A 20659-nucleotide genomic window follows, 5' to 3' on the forward strand; every position below is an offset into this window, starting at 1 on the left:
TTGAATTAAAAAACAAGTGCACAAAAATTATATACGCTACAGTACTTTCAAAAAAGAGGAATTTTCTATGAAAGACATTAAAACGAAACTTAAATTAAATGGCTGTAATCGATTTACTGCTTTTTAAATGAATCTTTCAAAACTTTTAAATCGAAATTACTTTTTACATCACTGTAGTCGCATTGACTTTATGAGAATAAATTGATTTTTTTACATCACGTATAAGGTATAACCGAGCTGTTTGTGGGGTATATAGTCTAGTGTTCTTTGCGGAACTCGAAACATAATTTTATAATGATGCAATAAAATAAACAACGCAACAATAATTTATTCACTTTCTGTTTTTCTTGGCGTTGTATATAAGCAATATAAGCATGTTTGGATAAACGCAAAGTTGATATTCAGACAGCAATTGCAAAAAGACAAATACGAAGCTCTTGTGATTTTGTTTCCAACCAGTGTTCCATGAAACACTAGTCAAACTGATAAATTTCTAGCGAAACATCTGACCATTTTTCACGGAACTGCGAGGAACACCGGGTGAAAATCACTCGTAGCCTATATGTAGATTGTTGTTCCCTGTACCTTGCAGGCTTGACTTTTTTCAGAGGATACTTTTTATTAGACACTAAACTAGGTCTACATGTGACATATTAATGAGTTGTATGGTTGTATCCTGACTTTTGCTGTCCATCAAAGTCTACATTTACATAGCCTCACCAAACTAAACATTGCGCATGCTACAGATGTAAAAACTACTGTAGGCCAGGCGCGGATTTATGGGGGGGGGCCCAAGGGGCCCGGGCCCCCCCGGAAATTTTGTGAGAAATTGTTGAATGGTTTGATATGCTTCTAAACAGCTGATATTAGTCCCACAGCGGACTTGCAACCCCCCTTTGGCACGCGTGCGACGTCACGATATTGAGAATGATGCTTTCAGTCTCCGTGTTTCCATGGCCACCTGGAGATGCGGCCTGATTTGTCACATTTTGCAGATTTTGATTACAGCTACTGCTAGTGTTTGACTGACATTTTTTGAGATGTTTTTACTTTTTGTGGTTTCCTAATGATGAAAAAGCTGTTTGTTGCCTTGGGGAAGCAGTAGCAAATGAGAAAAAGTAAGTTGAAAAATGCTGAATCAGACCATTATTGAAAAATTAACTGTTTGAAGGTTGGGGGGGGGCTGTCAATTCAACTTTTTTGCATCAACAGTTGTATCTCTAAAACCACTGAGGCTGCGACTACGAGATTTCTTGACTTTTCCTAACTTTCATTCACCTCTATTGAGCTGAAATTTTGAGCGAATAAAGGTTATAAATTGAGAGATATAAGGCATTTCTCAGCACATCCTCTGAAATATTTCATATTCTATTGTTCAAAACTTTCCCACCAGTTGGATGAAAGTAATTAATTTGGTCCATGTCTCGTTAATCCTAACTGCTTCACAGCGTGAAGGAAATTGGCAGAATGCGTGGATCTTTTGTTCTCACCACGGCTTATAAGCGACGTCGATACAGGAAAAGCTTCAACTTTGATACGATGATTTACCGTCGCTTGCGGTTGAAATTGCGTAAAATTAAACATAAGACTTGGTGACAATACATCTAGCGCGACAATTGTTTTTCGCAGAAAATGATGTCCTTTCAATCAAACAAAGCATAGGCTACAACGTTATTGCAATGACTCAGCGTCATTTGGAGTAGATTTGATATAAAATGTGAGATAAGTATTGAAAGTGATTGGCTGGTTTCTTTTGATTGCATTTTCCTTTCTCGTGACATATTCAACGTTGTGGACTGGTTTTAGATTGTACTGTTTGGGCCACAACGCTTTTTTGAATAATTAGAAATTTAGCTACTGTAGAAGCTGCGCTGTAACATATCATGATTTTGGTTTCAAATCTTTCCTTTTGTCCGACACACTATCAAAAGCAGAAAAGGCGTCGATGTTCCCAAAGCTTCTCACATATACTTGTAAACATTTATTTCCAAGTCGACATGTAAAGATTTGAAATGCAATACGCTTCTCATTTGTGTAGGATAAACCAGAACATCACGCTTTTGTGAAAAGGACGATCGTTCCACCACGTTTATACGTGATGCAGCTTAGTTGAATCAATATATTCGAGGCTTCTTGTACCAGGTTCACTGTCACTGATAAACTAAACCACAATGCAGTACCTCCCAAAGCAATTGTAGCGTAACATTTCCATGTGCTATAACTCGTCGTAAATTGTGAAAACTTGTATATTTACTTGTCAAGTTGTCTCATGTGAAATATAAGTTTACATAGCAATGTCACAATGAAATATTATCTCTGTTTACCAAACTAAAGATATGAACTTATGCAACGTCTTGCAATGTTGAATCGACGGAAAGGCGGGTAACTGCCAACCTGAACTGAGAATGCATGAAAGAAATCGTTTGTTGTCGAATGGACGTGACGTCAGAAAACGGTGAATCGAGATAGGCTAGCGGCGAGAGATATTTTAGTTAGATAATGACACGCGGCAGCGCGTTTACATTGAATAAAAATACCTTTATTTTATCCATTTCTATTTCCATTCTTCCTAGTTTCGTCTCACAATAACAAACAGATGAAGTTACGCATATTTACTAAATTATTCAATAAACAATAATGCATCATCCAGCATTATGTCAGCGCTGATTGACTAGACATATTCACGAGTTGTGTGAGAATTGTATTCGATTAATCGCATTATTTATTGTAGGTCACACCTGCAAAAATTCAAGTAATTGCAGACTCTGCCTTCATAAGTGTAGTTTAGAAGTAGCCATCTCATATTGAGCCAATCGAATCAATGTAAAATAGAACGCTTTTACTTGATAGCGCGTGTGATATATAGGTTTTATCTAACAACTATTTTCAGTTACATTGAAAGTGAATGAGTGAGCATTATGCAGTCTGTGACAAGGACTGGAAATGTATAATCAGAAAATATAATATCATAAAGTATATTGCGTTATGCAGGCTACATCGAGTAATTTTTATGAACATGGTATCATCTTGCAGGCAGGCGTTTTTATAGGGAAACAAACTTATTCCATAGTTTGATTTATGGCACTTATCCAACTGTTTCATAATGCGAATAGCTGTTTTAGTTCAATTTAGAAAAAAATATAACTTATAACCGCAGACAGATGCAACTATTTTCATGCTTTAGGCAATCGGCAGTACGGTGAACCATAGTGGTACATAACATACCCCATATGCGGATTAATTGCAAGGGTCAACCCAAGTAATGGAAAGGTTCTTTTTGAATTATGGTGGTGGAATTCTTGTAATGCTATTGAACTTCGTCTTGTTATGAAAAACTTATATTGTTTGCATTTGCAAGAAATATCAAACTTTTGGATTTTTTTTATCACTGAATTGTCCGTTAGTAGAATGTTTCTTTATTACCTTAGTTAGGCCTATTTGTAAGTCAGGAAAGTATTTGTTGATGTGACATATGAGGATATTCTAAGAGATCGAGTTATTTTGTAAATAATATTTGATTTTTGGACACCATCAAAATTTTACACAATACACAAATGCGCATCGAGATATAGTGCTCATAGTTGGGAAAAGTTAGATTGTGATAATTACAACTTGCCTAAGTACGCCTACAGCAAGGGACAATCAAAATAGATGAAACCGCATTCATGGTAATATAGACGTTTTGCAAACTTTTTTTTAATTTTCAATATAATAACAAGAATGACAGCTTATTTTCACTAAACATATAAACAAATATCAAAAATTATGGATGAACAGCGCATCTATATTTTTCGGTTTAGGTTCAACAATGCATTCTAGCCGTCAAAATGATGGAATATTTGGTAATTTTGTTCAGACATACCATTGCCCAATCGTTGAATTTACATCAGAGATTATTTTATTAGATAAATTATCAGCTTCATGCACATGGTTTCATTCAGCGTTATAATATTGTTTTTCAAGCCACGTGGCGTTCATGGTCATAACGCAACATTGCAGAAACAGCCAATATTGATACCAGGTAGGCCTAATAATTATTACGCCGCTTTCGTCGAATCTACGTCGCTAAACGACGAAATTGTGCAAACGCCTGTTGGATTTCCCTTCTACGTGTAGTTTATCATAAACGTGAAGCATTGCTCAAGAAGCTAATCTGAATCACCATAGATAACCATAGCATTCATATAGTTTCATCATCAGTAAATATGTAAAGTGCACTTCACAATTTTTGACAACGGTCTGACAATTTATTATATTGCAAAGTTTTGGTTTATTCTTGACTTTTATAATTCTGTGTAAAAGTTTTTTTCTAACTAGTTTCTACGTGACTAACAATTTGTTTCATTATACATTTTCTTTAGTATTTCAACGCCATTATTAAAAAAATTACGTCCTTTTCACTTTTAAATAAAACATGGCAAGGCAAGGATTCAGTGCTGAAGAAATATTGCAACATGTTTTACTGGATTCTGACGACGAAAGCCAGGCGGATGATTTGGAGGATTTATGGCACTCCGATTCAGATGAAGAAGCGGATTCTTCTCCGTCAACTTCCGCAACAGCGATTCCGATCGAGATTGACGACCAGTTACCTTCCATGGGCGATGTTCAACCGGAGTTTGCGCCACCACGACGGATTATAACATCGAAAAGACTGGTGAACAGCATAGATTCCTCTCTCGACATGAACAACTACGATGCTGTTGAGTTTCCCGACACACTGAAGTCTTATACAACTTTTGTAGAAAAGCCAAAGAACAGACAAGAGGGCGGCGTCAGCATTACTTGGTCTAATGCGAGACCGGTGCACAATGGGAGAAGGGGCCGGGCTAACATTATATCTGGCCCGACTGGTGTTAGAGGAGAAGCCAAAGAAGCCAAGACTCCTCGGCAAGCATGGGAACTATTTTTTTCTTTAAACATTTTGAACATTATTGTTCAAGAAACAAATAGAAAAATTGCCACACTCATTTCTCAATTGCCAGAGAGAATTTTACATGACAGCAGGTACTGCTATTTTGGCCCACCCAACAACGAGGAGATGCTGGCCTTTGTTGGATTGGGGTATTTTCGGGGGCTTTTAGGACAGGCTGGTCATTCCACGGATGTATTGTTCAATCAACTGCAAGGGCATCCCGTGTTTAGTGCAACAATGAGCAAGAACCGCTTTAAATTTTTATTTTCGAACATTTCGTTTGACGACCAAAATACTAGGCCGCAACGTTGGAAGAATGACCGGTTTGCCGCATTTCGAGTCATTTTCGAAATGTTTAACGAAAACTGCGGCAAACATGTCATTTCAGGTGACTACTTGTCGTTGGACGAAACGCTATACCCCATGAGGACACAAATTGCCTTCAAGCAATATAATCCAAACAAGCCTGCGAAATATGGCCTTCTGTTCAAGTCGGTAAACGCCAGCAGATTCCCATACACATTTACGGCATCGGTCTATTCAGGTAAACCGAAGGAAGAGCCATTTCATTTTTACGTTCGTGGAACAGAAGAAGTGGTAAAAGGAATGGTGATGAGCCTGGAACAACACGGTGACCTTCAAGGTCGGAATATTTCGTATGACCGCTTGTACACCTCCATACCACTCGCGCAGTGGTTGCTTGACAGGGGTATAACGTCAGTGGGAACCCTCAACGCTATACGTAGAGGAATACCCCTGGAAGTGAAGCAAGTGAGTGGTAGGGAGAAATTTTCGTACGAAATTTATTGGCAGACGAGTGAGGCTGATCTTAGTCTACATTCTTATGTAGTAAAAACGAAGAGTTCTGGCATGCGGAATGTTTTGATGTTGACGACCATGCAAGCTCTATTGGAGATTACCAAGGATGACGGCAAAAAGAAGCCAGGCTTGTATAAGCTTTACGACTTCACAAAGGGTGGCACCGATATCATCGACCAAAGGATGGGTTCATTCACGTGCAAAGCGAAGTCCCCACGGTGGACAACTACTGCGTTTGCTTATTTTTTGGATACTTGCCGCGTCAACGCATCTACAGTTTTAGCACTAAATGAAGGGACTGATCCACGCAAGCGAAAATCCTTCGACTTCGGTTGGGAACTGGCCATGGAACTCGTGAAGCCATTCATAAAGTCGCGATCTCTCCAGGGCCTGAACTATCACACCATACATAAGATTGAAGCAGTAATAGGGAAACAACCTTCAACAACAACTCCAAGCGGCAGAAGGGCCACTCTGCCCCAACTATCGTCGACACGACGTAGATGCGACGTATGCAAACACGCTATTATGGGAGAAGGTGCCAAAGCCAGAAAAAATAAACTACCAAAAAACCGTGGCCAATGTCAGTGCTGTGAAAAGCCTTTATGCCCTGCACATTCCACACGAGTATGTCAAGCTTGCTTTTGGGCAGAATAAACTATTTGAATGATTGCGGTTTTATAAACATTGGCTTCAACCACAGCCTAAATAAAACGCGGAGCTCAATGAAAGTTTTTCCTTTCATTAGACAGATAGCTATTTTTAGGTTGATTCAACATATCAAGACGTTGAATATTTGTAAACATGCGCGGTTTTGCAATTTGATTGCTTATCAAAATCATCTATCCTTCTTTCACAACGACTGATTTTATGACTTTTATACAAACAAGGATAGAAGAGAAGTAATCTAATTGCAAACCCGCGCATGTTCACATTGTCTTGCAATGTTGAATCCACGTCGAAATGATTGTATTAGCTTGTATTCAATTCCTCGTATTATCGAACTGTAAATGTGCAGCCACTTGTAATTTCAATGTGCCTCATTGCATATTCCTAAATATTTCTGAACTTGTGTGTACATAACCTGACAGAACACAGGTTGCTTTACCATTGAATCAAGTTGAAAAACGTTGCTGCAAGAGCCTTGTGCCAATTGCTGCAGTCCGGTATTGCTGTAACCAAATCAAAATACTTATCAATATTTTGCTGCCAAACTGACATTTTTATCGCATAAACGCCCATTAGGCAGCTAATTCTTTGTAAAGTATTTCTCCAGGTTCACAATGATTTGACGCATAATAAATACTACTTTGAATAAATCTAAATATTGTTTGGATTTTAGTGTGTGGCATATGAATCTTAGAGAGCTTATTGAATCCACAAGAAAATGACCCGAGGCATTACAGATTTTCCTTTTGGTGAAAAGCGTTGTGACGTTCTGTTTATTAATGAACCGTAACTGTTTTATTTTGAATTTCTTTCTGACTTCTGTTTACGTAGAGCATCATCGACTTTATCGGGTAATCTTACTCCTAGTACTAGCCTTGTATGTAGCCGAGTTCACATTGAACTTACATTGAGAGACGCTGTTGCAACTACAATACATTGCATTTAAACCGCGTTTTTTGTTGCATGATCTTCCATTCGTTTCGTGGATTACATAATAGTATTTGATAAACGCGACCCTGCTTCTTCAGCTGGTCTACATTTGTTAATAAAGCGTAGGAGTTGCTGTTCTTGGAACCGAGGTCACAAGATCATAATCCAAATTGGTGTGACACGCGTTCAGAAATCTCATTACTGCATGTAATAGATGAAGCATTGTTCTTTTAGTCAAGTAGCGAGGTTTATTTTGAGCGTGGGAAAAGTTATTATTTTGCATGAAAAATATAGATTCAAATTGAGATTATGTAAAAAAAATTTAATCACAACATTGCAATGCATGTTCTTCATTACTCTATCAAAAAATAATGTGTAAACTCACGCTACAATCGCTTTAATCGCAAAATAATCCAAAAGTCATAAGTCACCTCAACATTTCAACGTCTATGAGCAGTTCTAAAATTCACATAGGTTTAATTTTCGGATATGCTCAGCGTAAATAATTTTACAAAGTGAATCCCAAAGTTTGAAACCGTACCTTAAAAAATAACAGAGATATCACTCCTAAAGCATAAGAAGAATCGACAGCCCCCCCCCAAACTGAGCAAGACTCCAGGGAGCCCAACCTCGTAAGGGTTAACAGTCTGACTAAAATATCCGAAATCAAATTTTCTTTGTTTTTCAACATCTGAGGACGTTAAAACGTATTGTGTCATCTGGGGAAAACAGTAAAGAAAGCGGAAAAATATAATTCTTAGAAAAATTCATTTAAACATTTGCCCAAAGTTAGCAAAATCTGGAAATTTCTGCAAAAATGTTACAAATCAGGCCATATCTTTAGTTAGCCATGATGTCTCTAAAACAAAGTTTGCCTAATTTTAAGAGAAACTGCATTAAAAGAGCGAGTTTTGCCAATACCAAACATTCAAACATCTCAGCCAGAAATTAGCAACAAGAAAACATATAGACTTAGCTTTATTACCGAAAAAATGCCAAAGAAAACATGATCTTATCCTTTTGCTATGCCACCGGACAGCACCATTTTACAGGAATATTTATACCCATATTTTTGTTGAAAATGCTCTCAGAATGCACCAAATTCAAAGTAATTTTTCAAAATTTTCTGGGGGAGGCCCCCCAGACCCCCCGCCCCTGGGTGTCGCCTTTGGCGTACACGCCGTCGGGCTTCGCCCGCCGGCCGTCAAACCCCCCAAATTCCTGGCTACGCCACTGGTTGTTCATATCTGTTTTTTCTTTTTCTTATACTTTGTTAATTCATTTTCAAATTTTCTGGCCCCCCCCAAAAAAAACTCCTAGATCCGCGCCTGCTGTAGGCTACATTAAAGTTAGACATGAAGTTGCTGTACAAATATTTGAAGGAAAAGCTGTCTTCTTCAAAAGTTGATCTGGTTTAAACTGGAACCGTATGCGGTTTGAAACCGGTGATGTGCTATTTTCTATTCCACAAGGGAGCATAATCTACTCTGAATAACCTTGAGTAACGCAAACCTCTGAATAACGCAACTTCGAACAAATTAACCAAGTCAACTTTCCTGGTATCGCTCAGATAACTTAACCTCATGGGCGGCAGACAAATCAAATATTGAAATATCAGCTGATGTGCGATCGCAGCGGACTTGTGCAATCGTGCTTACGCAGACATCAATCTTACATATTAATGGACCATAACCAATTGTCTATCTAAGCACATTCTTCTGACATTATTGCAACACAAAGTAGGGGAATCACTTTTTTAGATTTTTTGCTTCCATCCGTTATGCCTACGCTGTCACTTGTGCCTCAAAGTGGTTTTTACACACTGTGCTTTATTGATTTTGCAAGCTAGTTGACCACTTGAGTCTACCTCACTGTGCTTTCTTTGTTATAAGCAAACGCTCAGGCTATGGTACGCTTTTCATCAGCCTATCAGCGACAAAGCAGACACCATAGCAAGCATACGGTAAACAATTTCCTCTCATTGTTACATTAAAGCGGTCAAATGCGTTCATATAAACATTGTTCTCGACAAGATGAGAGCATCTATCAAAAATGTAGTTCTAGTAAAAAGAGCCTGCTGTATTTCAGCCTACGATGGTATAATAGTAAAAGTAGGATTTCACCACAAAGGCCTGTAGCCAAATGCGAATCGCAGCAAACAGTAGCCTACAAGTATCGTACCCAATTGTCAGCAGCGTTGATATGGAGTCAAGGAGAAGGTTACTTTTGGATTCGGTGTATTTTTAAATGACAAAATTTTTCAAAACACCGAGTGTCGAATGTTTATCCTTGCCCTGACAACAGAAACAAAAACTTAAAATCTTCATTTTTTAAATTTTGCTAGGAAAGTGTGGGGCTCGATTGGTGCATGTACTTGGCGTAAACTATTCTTTCAACCACTGTTTTGGACTGAAAAAAATAATTGATAAATAAGCTAACCGTAGATCTTCGGCACAATTCTCGAAGCTTCACGAACATTGTAGGCTACTTTTGGTCGGAGGTTTGCCCAAAAGCTCAAAAACGGAATCATCCACGGCCACTTGTAAGAAGATGTCATCAAAAAGCACTTAATTTTTCAGTGAAATTTTTGAAATTCGTCCGAGATGTCTCTATCTTCCCCTATAGTGGGCCCTATAGCAGGGGTTCCCAACCTTTTTACGGTCTCGTACCACTTGGACGCTCTGTACTGCCAAGTGTACCACTTCTTGCAGAACAACTAATTTGATCGAGTCATATTTTATTCAGAACAATAATATTAGCGTATTAAAATAACACTAAAGCACCACAACTAAATTTAATGAGATTTTAGTTTTTTGTTTAGTGTCCACCAATTGGTCGATGGGTTGTGTAAATTTGCTAACAGCGCAATGAAGGGCATTTCTAGTCGGTTTCGATTGTTTGACTTGATGTTCATCATGACTGAAAATTCCTGCTCGCATTCAGGCATTTCCACGTGGAAGGGAAATTCAGTAGCTGTGGAACAGCATGGGAAGCTGACGTTGAATATTAAGAGGCCATACTGAGCCAGAAGTTTATTGGAGAACATTCCTTGTAACTGTTGTTGAACATTTTATTCCGATCCATTTTTAGCTCACAACTAGCACTATTCAACGATATTTGTAGCTTAAGCTATAAAACAGTAGATGATATCTATTAAGAGCAATCATTTGACATAATTAACGCCTTTTCAAAGGCGTTTTACGGCTTTTCAAAGCAAGTGTGCTCCTTGTTGACAATTGACATGACCTGTATTTTGAAGATCATAGCCTAATGATATGAAGCAGCAAGAATAGTTACGTAACAACAAGAATAGGCTTCGGGAAATTATTTTTGTAAACAAAACCAGATAAAGCTTTGGTAGAGAGTTTGCTTTGTTGAACCATAGAGAACACACGATGAGGACACACGTACATGTCGAAAACGTTTGAGTTTATTTTATTTTAATTATGTTATATTTTGTGTGAAATAAAGTATGTTAAACCCGCTAAAACCAGATAAACAAAATATAAAGTAGTGAATCCAGGTTTTTGTGAAAAAAACGGATGCTACCCGCGTACCACCTGAAAAATCTTCGCGTACCACTAGTGGTACGCGTACCACAGGTTGGGAACCCCTGCCCTATAGGCTACAAGGCAAATTTTATTTCATACGTTTATCTATATGAGCACTGGAATGAGTAAATGTAATTCTTAACTATAGTTGAGTAGCTTAAGCATTGTTTTCATTAATATTATATATTTTTTTTAAAGTTTTTGAAGGGTAGCTTAGGCCAACATAAAATTTATATTCCTTAAACATACTGCTAAAAGCACGTAGCCTATGCCCAATATCGCCAATTAGGTAAATAAAATGTGAATTAGAGAGCGAAGCAAATGAAAAAATTCTGCAAAAATGGAAAAAAAATTACATGTTTTTTAACGTTTTTTTTGTGCACGCAATGCCCACTGTGGTTTCCTAGCTGATGATGATGACCTACAAGTTGAAAAATCATCGTTGTACGCTAATAAATTTCTTATTTCAAAAGTGAAAGTTTTTTAAACCTATTAGTTTGTTCATGGCTTGTTGTGGTCTGTATCCTGACCTTGACCTGTTAAGTTGATCTGTTTGAAAAGGTTTGATGACTGCCGCTATGTATAGATTACTGGTGTTAAATTTCTTCAAAGAATGTTACACATTGAATTTAAACAAAGATGAGCTTAGCTGGATTTGTAGCGGAACGCGTGTCCCAAACTAAACGAAATTATTAACTGCCTGCAACTGAAACTGTGTTGCATTGCATTTTTTGCATCTAGTTGCGCTACATGAGCAAAGTAAGCAGCATCAACTGAAAAAAATTCTTGATATTTATTGTTTTAACACAGTTTTTCACCCATTACAAATATTGTGTGTAGTGACTAAGTTACCTTTCCTGACAAATATATGAAAGTTTTTCAATTCAATCAATTGTAGAGCTGCGGAGTTTTAAAAGACTAACCGATATAGCTGTATTGTAGGCCTATAGGCTAAGTCTTTTCTTACTCAACGCAACAAACAATTTACCAGCTTCATGTTTTAATCATAAATCAACTTTGCTATCACAGCATTCTCAATATGATCATGTCGTCAAGTTTGCTATCACAGCATCTTCAGTATGATCATGTCAAAAGGCTTTTAATGTGATCATACTGAGGATGCTATGATAGCGAAGTCGATTTATGATTTAAAAATGAGGCTGGTAAACTGTTTGTTGCGTTGAGTAACAAGGCTTATACTCGTCGTCGTGTGAGCCTCTGGGGCCGAGGGTTATAGACCTAGGCTACTTATAATAAGAGAAAAGAAACAGTCAACCGCTTCAAGTGGATAGTTTGCTGGGTTAGTTCACAAAAACAGAAAATTTTTATTAGCCTAGTCAATATAGCTGTATATAAGCCTGTTATATGACCAGTAGCCTACTAGTCTACTGTAGACTAATAGGCTACTGTCTACTAGTCTACGAGTTGACATTTCCATATTTCAAGTGAGTGAGCTATATGCATTATGCATTATGCAAACGTTTTGCATTTTTTAAACTTATTTCTCTGCGTTGTAATTTCACTGGGATGATAAACATCGAACTACAGTTAGCCTTAGCCTACTATCAGCTTGGCACTTTGACATCGGTGGAAAAAAATTTACAATTGGATTTTTAGTAAGCTAAGTATCAAAGCTTCACCGCTTCCAATTCATCAAGAACATATTTCACTTTGTCCATGAAATACTGAACTGACATAACGTTTTGCTCTTTGTCATCATCTAGCGGACAACCAATAAATTAACTTAATTTTTAGTCTCACACCACACAATATCGAACTATTATTATTGACGAGCTGTTCAATTCAGCTGTCCTTCAAACATGTTACTTTACTGTACGTGGTGAGAGTTAAACCACCTTTGCATGACCTTGCTGTTTTTTTGACATACGAGCTGGATATATTAAGTTATTTGTTTGCGTTTGCGGAGCAGACAAGTTTTGTGAAGTTTCATTCTGACACAATTGCACTGCTTGATTCCAACTGTAGAGGTAAGGGATTCTCAAAAGCTTATATAACTTTCACTATATGAACGATACGGATATTGTTTAAAGTGCCAATCTTTACACTCTAAGTCTAGTAGGCTATCTTTACTCATCAACTCATATTTCTTGTTTTTATATAACCAATTTTACAGCACAATGTTAAAAGAAAATGTTTGTTCTGCTTTGCCCCACCACTTGGAGCAAAGCAGAACGTATTTTTCTGGTGTGTGATAAACTTCCAATGCTCGAAAAAAGTGATTGATGTATTTTTATGCCTTGTATAGCAGCTTGCAATTCATTCATTAACCACTAAGCATTTGCAGTTGTAGGCTACGCTTATAATGTAAAACCATGTTTTATTTTACAATGTAACATGGGATATATCAGTAACACATAGACAGATGACGTCATCTATCATTTTTATTGAAAATATCATCAAAACATTGCTTAATTTAATTCAAGTGTGTGCTATTCAAACTAGCGTTAATTACAGTGAAACCATGTGGGCAGTATAGTGGAACGGCGTTTCTCTTCAGCAATATTCTTTTTTGCCCCAAAGAGTGATTTTAAGTGAAAGTGAAAAAAAGGAAATTCTTAAAATACAAAACTTGTGCTCAACCTGAATTCCGGTGTTCCTTAGAAACACTTCAAATTCAACTTAAACAACTCAACTACTCGGTTAAAAACAAACCGACGCAATTTCGAACCGTCTCGAACCGTCTCGAACCGTCTCGATATGGAACAGCATGCTAAAACTGGAATGTCTACTTAACTCAGCACACCCAACCAGTGGCGTAACTACTAACTACTAACTACCCATTGGATCTTGTGGATAAATCCAGGGGCGGCACGTTGCCAGAGGGCGGCAAAATGTGATGTTTTAAAGTTTAAACGAACAAAGACTTAACACTGATCTTAAAGAAGCCAAGAAATTAAACAAGTTATGTCTTTAAACTAATTTGCGACTTTTTTAGATTGTGCCTCACCATGTGGTATTTGTGACGGTTTAATGATACTCATGCTGTTGAAGTAGGTAATGGTAGAATGTCGGTTGTAACTTGTAAGCTATAGCATTGTTTAGTCAATTTAGCTTTGGTAGTTAAGTTTAGATTAGTTTTAAGTTTATTTCACTTTCGTGTGAAAACAGGAAGGGACCGCGAAATCATCGAGTCAACTGCCACCTTTACCATCTGTCCGTAGTAGATAGACGGAATTCCTCCATCTTCAAGTGTGAAGATGGGTTAGGTTTGAGAAAGGTTTAAAGTTTCAGGTCTGAAATAAATCATTTAGCTTAACTCAGCAAATTTGCGATTACGGTTATTGTTTTTTAACTAATGTGCTGCAGTTTCTAGAACAAGATTTAAGTTGCAAACTTTTTAAGTTAATTTTTGCCTATGACGAGAGTAAAAGAAAGTGAAGATTTTTTTAGAAAGAAAAAGAAAGCTAGAGAAGAGGAACTAAAAAGAATAAAGGAACCATTTTGAAGTAGCCTACGTAAAAATTGCCTCGGCTAAAAAAAAAACAGAAGAGATTAACAGCCACAGTAAATCTCTACCTCAAGTTGAGACGGAAGAAGTGTAGCCTACCTCGAGCAAAACAATAATCAAGTGATCATTGAAAGAAAGCCTACGAATGAAACACTTTCAGATAAAGATAAAACAGATGATATTTATTATTCTCATAACGATGTGGCTACTTGGCCAGAAACATTGACTCATATCATGAGAGTTGAGATGATCAAACTTGGGCCCGAAAGGTTTCAGAATTAAGAAGGGCCATTCAAGTCAGCAATTAGAGTAGGCTAGGCTAACTAAAGAAGGAGACAAAGAATCATTCAGCTGTCTGAGTAAGAAGTGGATTTATGTTGAATTTTCAATAAAATTAAACAAAACCGCTTTAATTCTTTTGTTGTGTGGAATTTTAATCAGCATTACGACGGTGTCAATGCGGGGGGGGGGAGGGGGCGGCATTTCGTGCAAAAATCCAAGGGCGCTTATTGCGTTGCTACGCCACTGCACCTAACCAACCAATCACTCAAAAAATTTTGGCACAGAAATGTGTCACATGATTGCCTAGTGTCACATGATTCAATCATGTGTCACATGATTGAATATGCCTAGATTTTGCTAGAGCAACTTTAGTTTATCGCGAAGCTGAATTGCAGTAAAGAGAAAAGACTTTTTTACATGATATACCAGTTGGCCTTGTAATATAGGAGTTGCAAATTAATACAGTTGAGAATGATTAGCTACTTATATAGCTGTTAGTCCAAAAGGCAAGGAAGAAAGTTATTTCAATCTTTCTGGAGAACATGTCTCAGTTGACTCAAGGGTGGACTCACCAAATAGCCTTAGGAGGGCGATTTCAACTAAACACGATGATGTGTAGGTTTAAATCAATCCGAGCTTGCAAATACAACATGAATAAAATTACTTTTATGTGTTTTGAGGGTAGCGATTGCTCCAATCACCCACTCGGATCCGTCACTGTGCTAACTGGAATTTACATTGGTAAGTCTTGGATTTTGTATTGAATTTTATTTATGCTTATGTTTTACTTGTCCCTATACAAAAATATGACAAAATTCACAAACGAAAATATGACACATTTTAACAATGATTTGACCACATTCTGGATAAAAACGTTTTCATTTCAAAATGCCTCGCTAAAAAGTCTATAAATACGGTAACAAATTTGATGACAGAAATTAAAATGAATGGCAGAGTGAGAGAAAAATCGCAGGAAGAACTTTTTCAAGCCTGTGTCTAGACAGTGAAGTGTGACCTTGCTCTTTTCACTCAAAACCTGTAGAAAAATATTAACAAAGTACAATTAGAATTTAATGTTTTGGCTCAAGTATATCTGGTTGAAGTTAGAGTTCACTAGAGGGACGTAGCTACTGGTAGGCTTTGAGGGGGGGGAGGGCTTGTGCAAAGTTTTATTGTGCCCACCGAACAAAATATGTTTTAATAGTATGAAAACGCTTTATACCATTGTAGGCTAATGATGTTTGCCTCTCAATAGTTGCTATTGTCTGCTTATAATTTTCTTTCTAGCTACGTCACTGGTTTGAAACTTTTTGGCTTTGATGACTTTAGAAGCTTTAGCATATGCCTTTATTAATGATTAGACTTTCCAGAGAATTGCAACATTTCATAACCTAAAAGGCTATGTAGGCTACAGTATTTAGTAGATGTTGGTATAAAACAGATATAGGCCTACATTGGCCTACAGTGCATCAGTAAATTTATAACAGATCCAAACACAAAAATCTTGTAAACTTTAAACTAACATTTAATTTTAAGCTTATACAGTACTTTTAAGAAAAACTTTGACATAATAAACCACGTAGCCTACCTGCGGTACTTCATCATAAACTTTTCTAATTTCGTTTTTATTTATGGGAAAGGCTTATTTTTAACAGTCCCATAACCGTACCTGTCAGTTGCTAATTAGCAGCGTTTAGTTTCTTCTTGACACGACTTTGTAGCGTCTCGGTCCGTTTTGTGGGGATCTGGTACAACCTCTATTGCGGTTTCCCAAAATATTGGGGTTAGAAGTGATTCCCCCACAAGGCTCTGTCAAATCTTTAACCTTTCTAGACTGAAAATAAAATTTTAAATTATTCATTGTAGGACTAAGTAGGCTAGTAACTGTAATATATTAATAATTATATTATTATGCTGCTTTAAATATTGATCTAACAAAACTAAATTTTCCTGAGGTTACTTGGGCTAAGTTTTCATGTTTGGGATGGATAACCTACCTACACTGAAGAATTTTTTATCGCCCTAGTTAGGTTACTTTGTAGGCTAAAGTCAGATAGATAGTTCAATGAAGCCGATACTTTTTCACAAAAAAATTTGAAAAGCTTATAACCACGTTTTGTCAGCAGCACATGGCGAAGAAAATATTTGGTCAGGTGTCTCAATAAAAAAACTATAGGCCTACGTTCCTTGCAGCGCTACTACGCTAAGTAGTTACGATTTTTTAGATACAAGTCTCCCACATTGAAAAAACAATTCTTTTCCTAATGTTGAAAATATGCCTTGTTTCTTCTTTGCAAATTTCTAATTAAAAGATAAATTTGGTTGACCTGTTATTACTTTTTTAGATCCATTCCTGTTTTTGGCCTCATTGAACTACATAGGCTACCATTGTTGTAAATTGTTTTAAAAGGTTTACCGAGGAAATAAAACAGGCAAAACTGTGCAACGCCACAACATTTAACATTATAAAAGCAAGAATAAAATAGCTACGGTCGTGTTGCCCAGTTATATCTGTTTATGGTTAAAAAAAGTAACTTAGCCTATCTCTACCCAAACTGTAAGGAAATAAAAAGTGCCAATATGTCTAGTTGTTTACTTACTTTCAACCTGGCATCTCTGCGTCCCTTATTTGGGGCAACCCTTGCTTCAAAACATGTGCTATACAAGTCGGTTTCACTGCGGAATGCCCATGTCCACATGAAGGTGTACAAACCTATAATTTGCAATTTATTGTTTAGAAGAAACGGTAATGACAAGGTTAACGTACATTAAAACTAAACTATATCAGCTTGTACAACAACGTAACGTAAGCATAAAATAATTTGTGCAACGCATTTTATAGTAACCCGACATCAGTTCACCTTAACCGGCTGCATAGCCGAGTGGTGAGAGTCCTGAAGTGAAACGGCAATTGAAAGGGCGCCGGTTCGACACAGCTCAAGAACATGCGGTTGTGTCTGGCAGGACGCTTAAAGGCATGCCTGAAGGTGGACAAGAAGATTGGCTTCCTTGCCTTCCTTTCCACTTAATCTAAATCTTTAACCACCGGGTGTAAGCCTGGATACGACAAAAACTATCAGTTTACCTGGTTTCATACGACGTGGAAGATTAAAGCTGTAAGTTGCAACGGCATTCCTTGAGTTGGCACAAAAGTTAGGAGCATTAGAAAATCCTGGCTTAGGATAGATGCTGCTCAGCGAAGGGTCGCCGTTAAAATCATCGCCATATGGAGAAGTTCCTGGAAATTGCATCACACAAAAAGTTAGGCTCCCCGTGTATAGAAGATCTTCAAAGATTAATTCACACATTTGTATTATAGAATTGATGTATGTATTGATGGATGTAGAATAACTGTTGCAGTCTATAGCAACATTAGACCGGTGCAAACCAGATCTTACCCCGAGACATCCGTGATGGATCTGATAGTCGTCATTCGTGGGATTCTTCTGGATTTTTTTTACCAATGACAACTGTAGTCTAAGTAGTTAAGTTGAATTGTATTTCTAGATAGAAAATTTGCGAACCTCGACAAATAACCTTCTGGTGCTATATATCCACAAAAAGAAACATTTTCAACCCAATTTGATTTTATTATGTGATCTATATTCATGCAACGTGTTACAGGCTATTCATTTGCACGCTAATATTTTGCGCTTTGTTTTACTTCGGCCAAACATAGAACGATAATAAAATAGCAACTCCAGGCATGCATTACCGAGATCAAAGATCTTTCTCTTGCGGAATTGACTGAAAGATGGATCGCTAGGTGGGCTATTTTTTCGCACAGGAAGAGCATAAAGGTTTGAACCGAAGTCTGGAGTCCGTATTCCTGTACACTGCGCATCCGAACCATGACTCTATGTAGAAATTTTGATTGATTAAGGAATTCATTGTGAGACTCTTTATCTGGGAAAGCGTCTTTGGGAGCTTAATCCTGGCAGTAGGCGCCCTCCCCGATAGCTCAATTGGTCACTTCTGGAATCACGTCACTTCTGGAACGAAGAAGCTTCAAGATCAAGCGGCGCTGGTTCGACTCTCGGGGTGTGCGCTTGAGCAACGCACGTTAAGGACTGCTCTCCATTCAGCGGCATCTAATGGATGGAATAGTTCCCTGGCAACAAGACTTCAACAATCAGAAACTTCACTCTGTCAATCTCGGTGACCAGGCCTGCGTCAGTGATTCAAAGCCTCTACAAGTATATGCGAAACTGCCAGGATTAAGCTCTGCAAGAAGCTTTCCCAGTCCGAGGATGAACATTCAATCAATCAAACAAGTATGACGTATACTTGTAGACAGTAGCGTTGACAGGGAGTCCAGGGGGGAGGCTACTTTTGGACAGGGGCCCCGGAATGATTTTAGAACCCTGGAAACTTAAAGAAACGACCCGTATTCTTTGATCATAATGTGTTTTTCTTAGTAGTGTCTTGATTTGGGACACAAAGTCTATTTTTTTAAATTACTAAACAGTCTTTTTATAAAATAAAGCAAAGCACAATGCCCCCTTGAGTAGGCTACGCCACTGCTTGTAGAGGGTTTGACCAATTAACGTAGCCCAGGCACTGAGACTGATATTATGAGTTTCCGATTTTTGCTGTTGATCAGTTGTCTAACAATTATTCCATGCGACATAGGCTTCTGTATGGATAGAAAAAATAAAATAGCGGACTTGCTGCCTGGGGATCGATGTAAAAACCAAAGATCCAACAAAGCACAAATTGTATAAAATATACATTATATTAATTTTTTAAAAACCTGTTGTTTAAAATGACATGAACTTTAAAACCTACACCTCACTGAGAAATCAAACACTCTACCAGACTAATAAAAAAGCCTAAATTATAAAAATCTTTAAAAATCAATAAAATTAATTATATTGCGCTTTAACTATTAGCCAGAGAAAACTATCGTGTTAAAACTTAAGTCCTTTCATTTAACTTGTGTAAATTATATTATTCAAACCTTCATGGGGTGAACAAGAACGACTTGTTGGCCTGGATAATATATAGCTAAAGGATGGTCTCTTGTGTAAGCATCATTGGTAAAGAGGCCTTGACAAGGCCGTGCTTCACTTGGATTATGAGCATATCCTGTGAATATGAATGTATATTATTTCTTTGCTGAAGTAGGCTACAGAGGTGACTGTAAATACCTTATACTAACCAAATATTCATTTGTTATCATTAACATGTTGTATTGTAAATGAGATTTTTTCATGCAGCTTACCTCTTTCAAAACCAAAAGAGTCGGTCTTGATCGCCTTAATATGAGCCATTCTAGGAAAGCCTCTGCACTTATCAGGATCCCAAGTACCAGCATTTTTTTCAGCGTAATCGGTGCAAGCCAACCAACTGTGTCCATCCACATTCATCAGACCCCAAAAACCACAAAATAAAAAAAGCGCAACACAATTTGTGGTGAACATATTCTTAGTGGTTTGCATTATTTAAAAAACAATGTAAGATCACTTGCCTGGCGAAGCAAACAAAAAGATTAATTTATTATGGTTAATTGTGCTTTACAAGAAAAAAAATCGAATTTTTCTGCTTATGCTTTTTATTAACAACACATTTCTTTACACGACACGCGCACTCTTTAAGCTACTAGTGGTAAGTATTAGTAATTTTTACTTAGTACAATTTATCGATTCTTAATAAATTACACTAAGTGGTTAGATTGTTGTGCAAATGCCAGCATTTGATCAATGCAAAATAGCAGTACCATTAGTATGGTAGACCTCCTTTTGGCGCACGCCATAAATTTAACCATCAACCTTTATCAAACTCCAACTTATGAAAATGAGGAATGAAGGAAGCAGCTTTTCTTATATAGCCTGACCTCCAATAGCCGACCGCAAAACCTACAATTCGATTGAGGTTGAATTCCATGTTTGTCACTTCACGATTACAGGATAGCAACAGCATGCGTTTGTAATATTGTCTCTATTAGGAATGCAGTAGTTTGCAACAACCATTGTCTCAAATGGATAAAATTATAATGAAAAAAAAAAAAAAACACTTGTCTAT

The 20659-nt window shown here is 37.3% G+C and overlaps 1 protein-coding gene across 1 annotated transcript; it reads right to left on the reverse strand.

Moving 5' to 3' along the window:
• Positions 1–16328: 16328 nt before the first annotated feature.
• On the reverse strand, positions 16329–20004 carry LOC145785257 (uncharacterized). Its single transcript, XM_082596938.1, has 6 exons — positions 19860–20004; positions 19596–19723; positions 18351–18492; positions 17721–17873; positions 17236–17348; positions 16329–16469 (listed from the first exon to the last, which is right to left on the reverse strand). Exons 1-6 carry the CDS (start codon positions 20002–20004, stop codon positions 16329–16331), a joined length of 822 nt encoding a protein of 273 aa, XP_082453064.1.
• Positions 20005–20659: the final 655 nt, after the last annotated feature.

Source organism: Aplidium turbinatum, chromosome 16 (assembly GCF_918807975.1).
Source record: "Aplidium turbinatum chromosome 16, kaAplTurb1.1, whole genome shotgun sequence".
In the NCBI taxonomy this organism is placed as follows: Eukaryota; Metazoa; Chordata; class Ascidiacea; order Aplousobranchia; family Polyclinidae; genus Aplidium; species Aplidium turbinatum.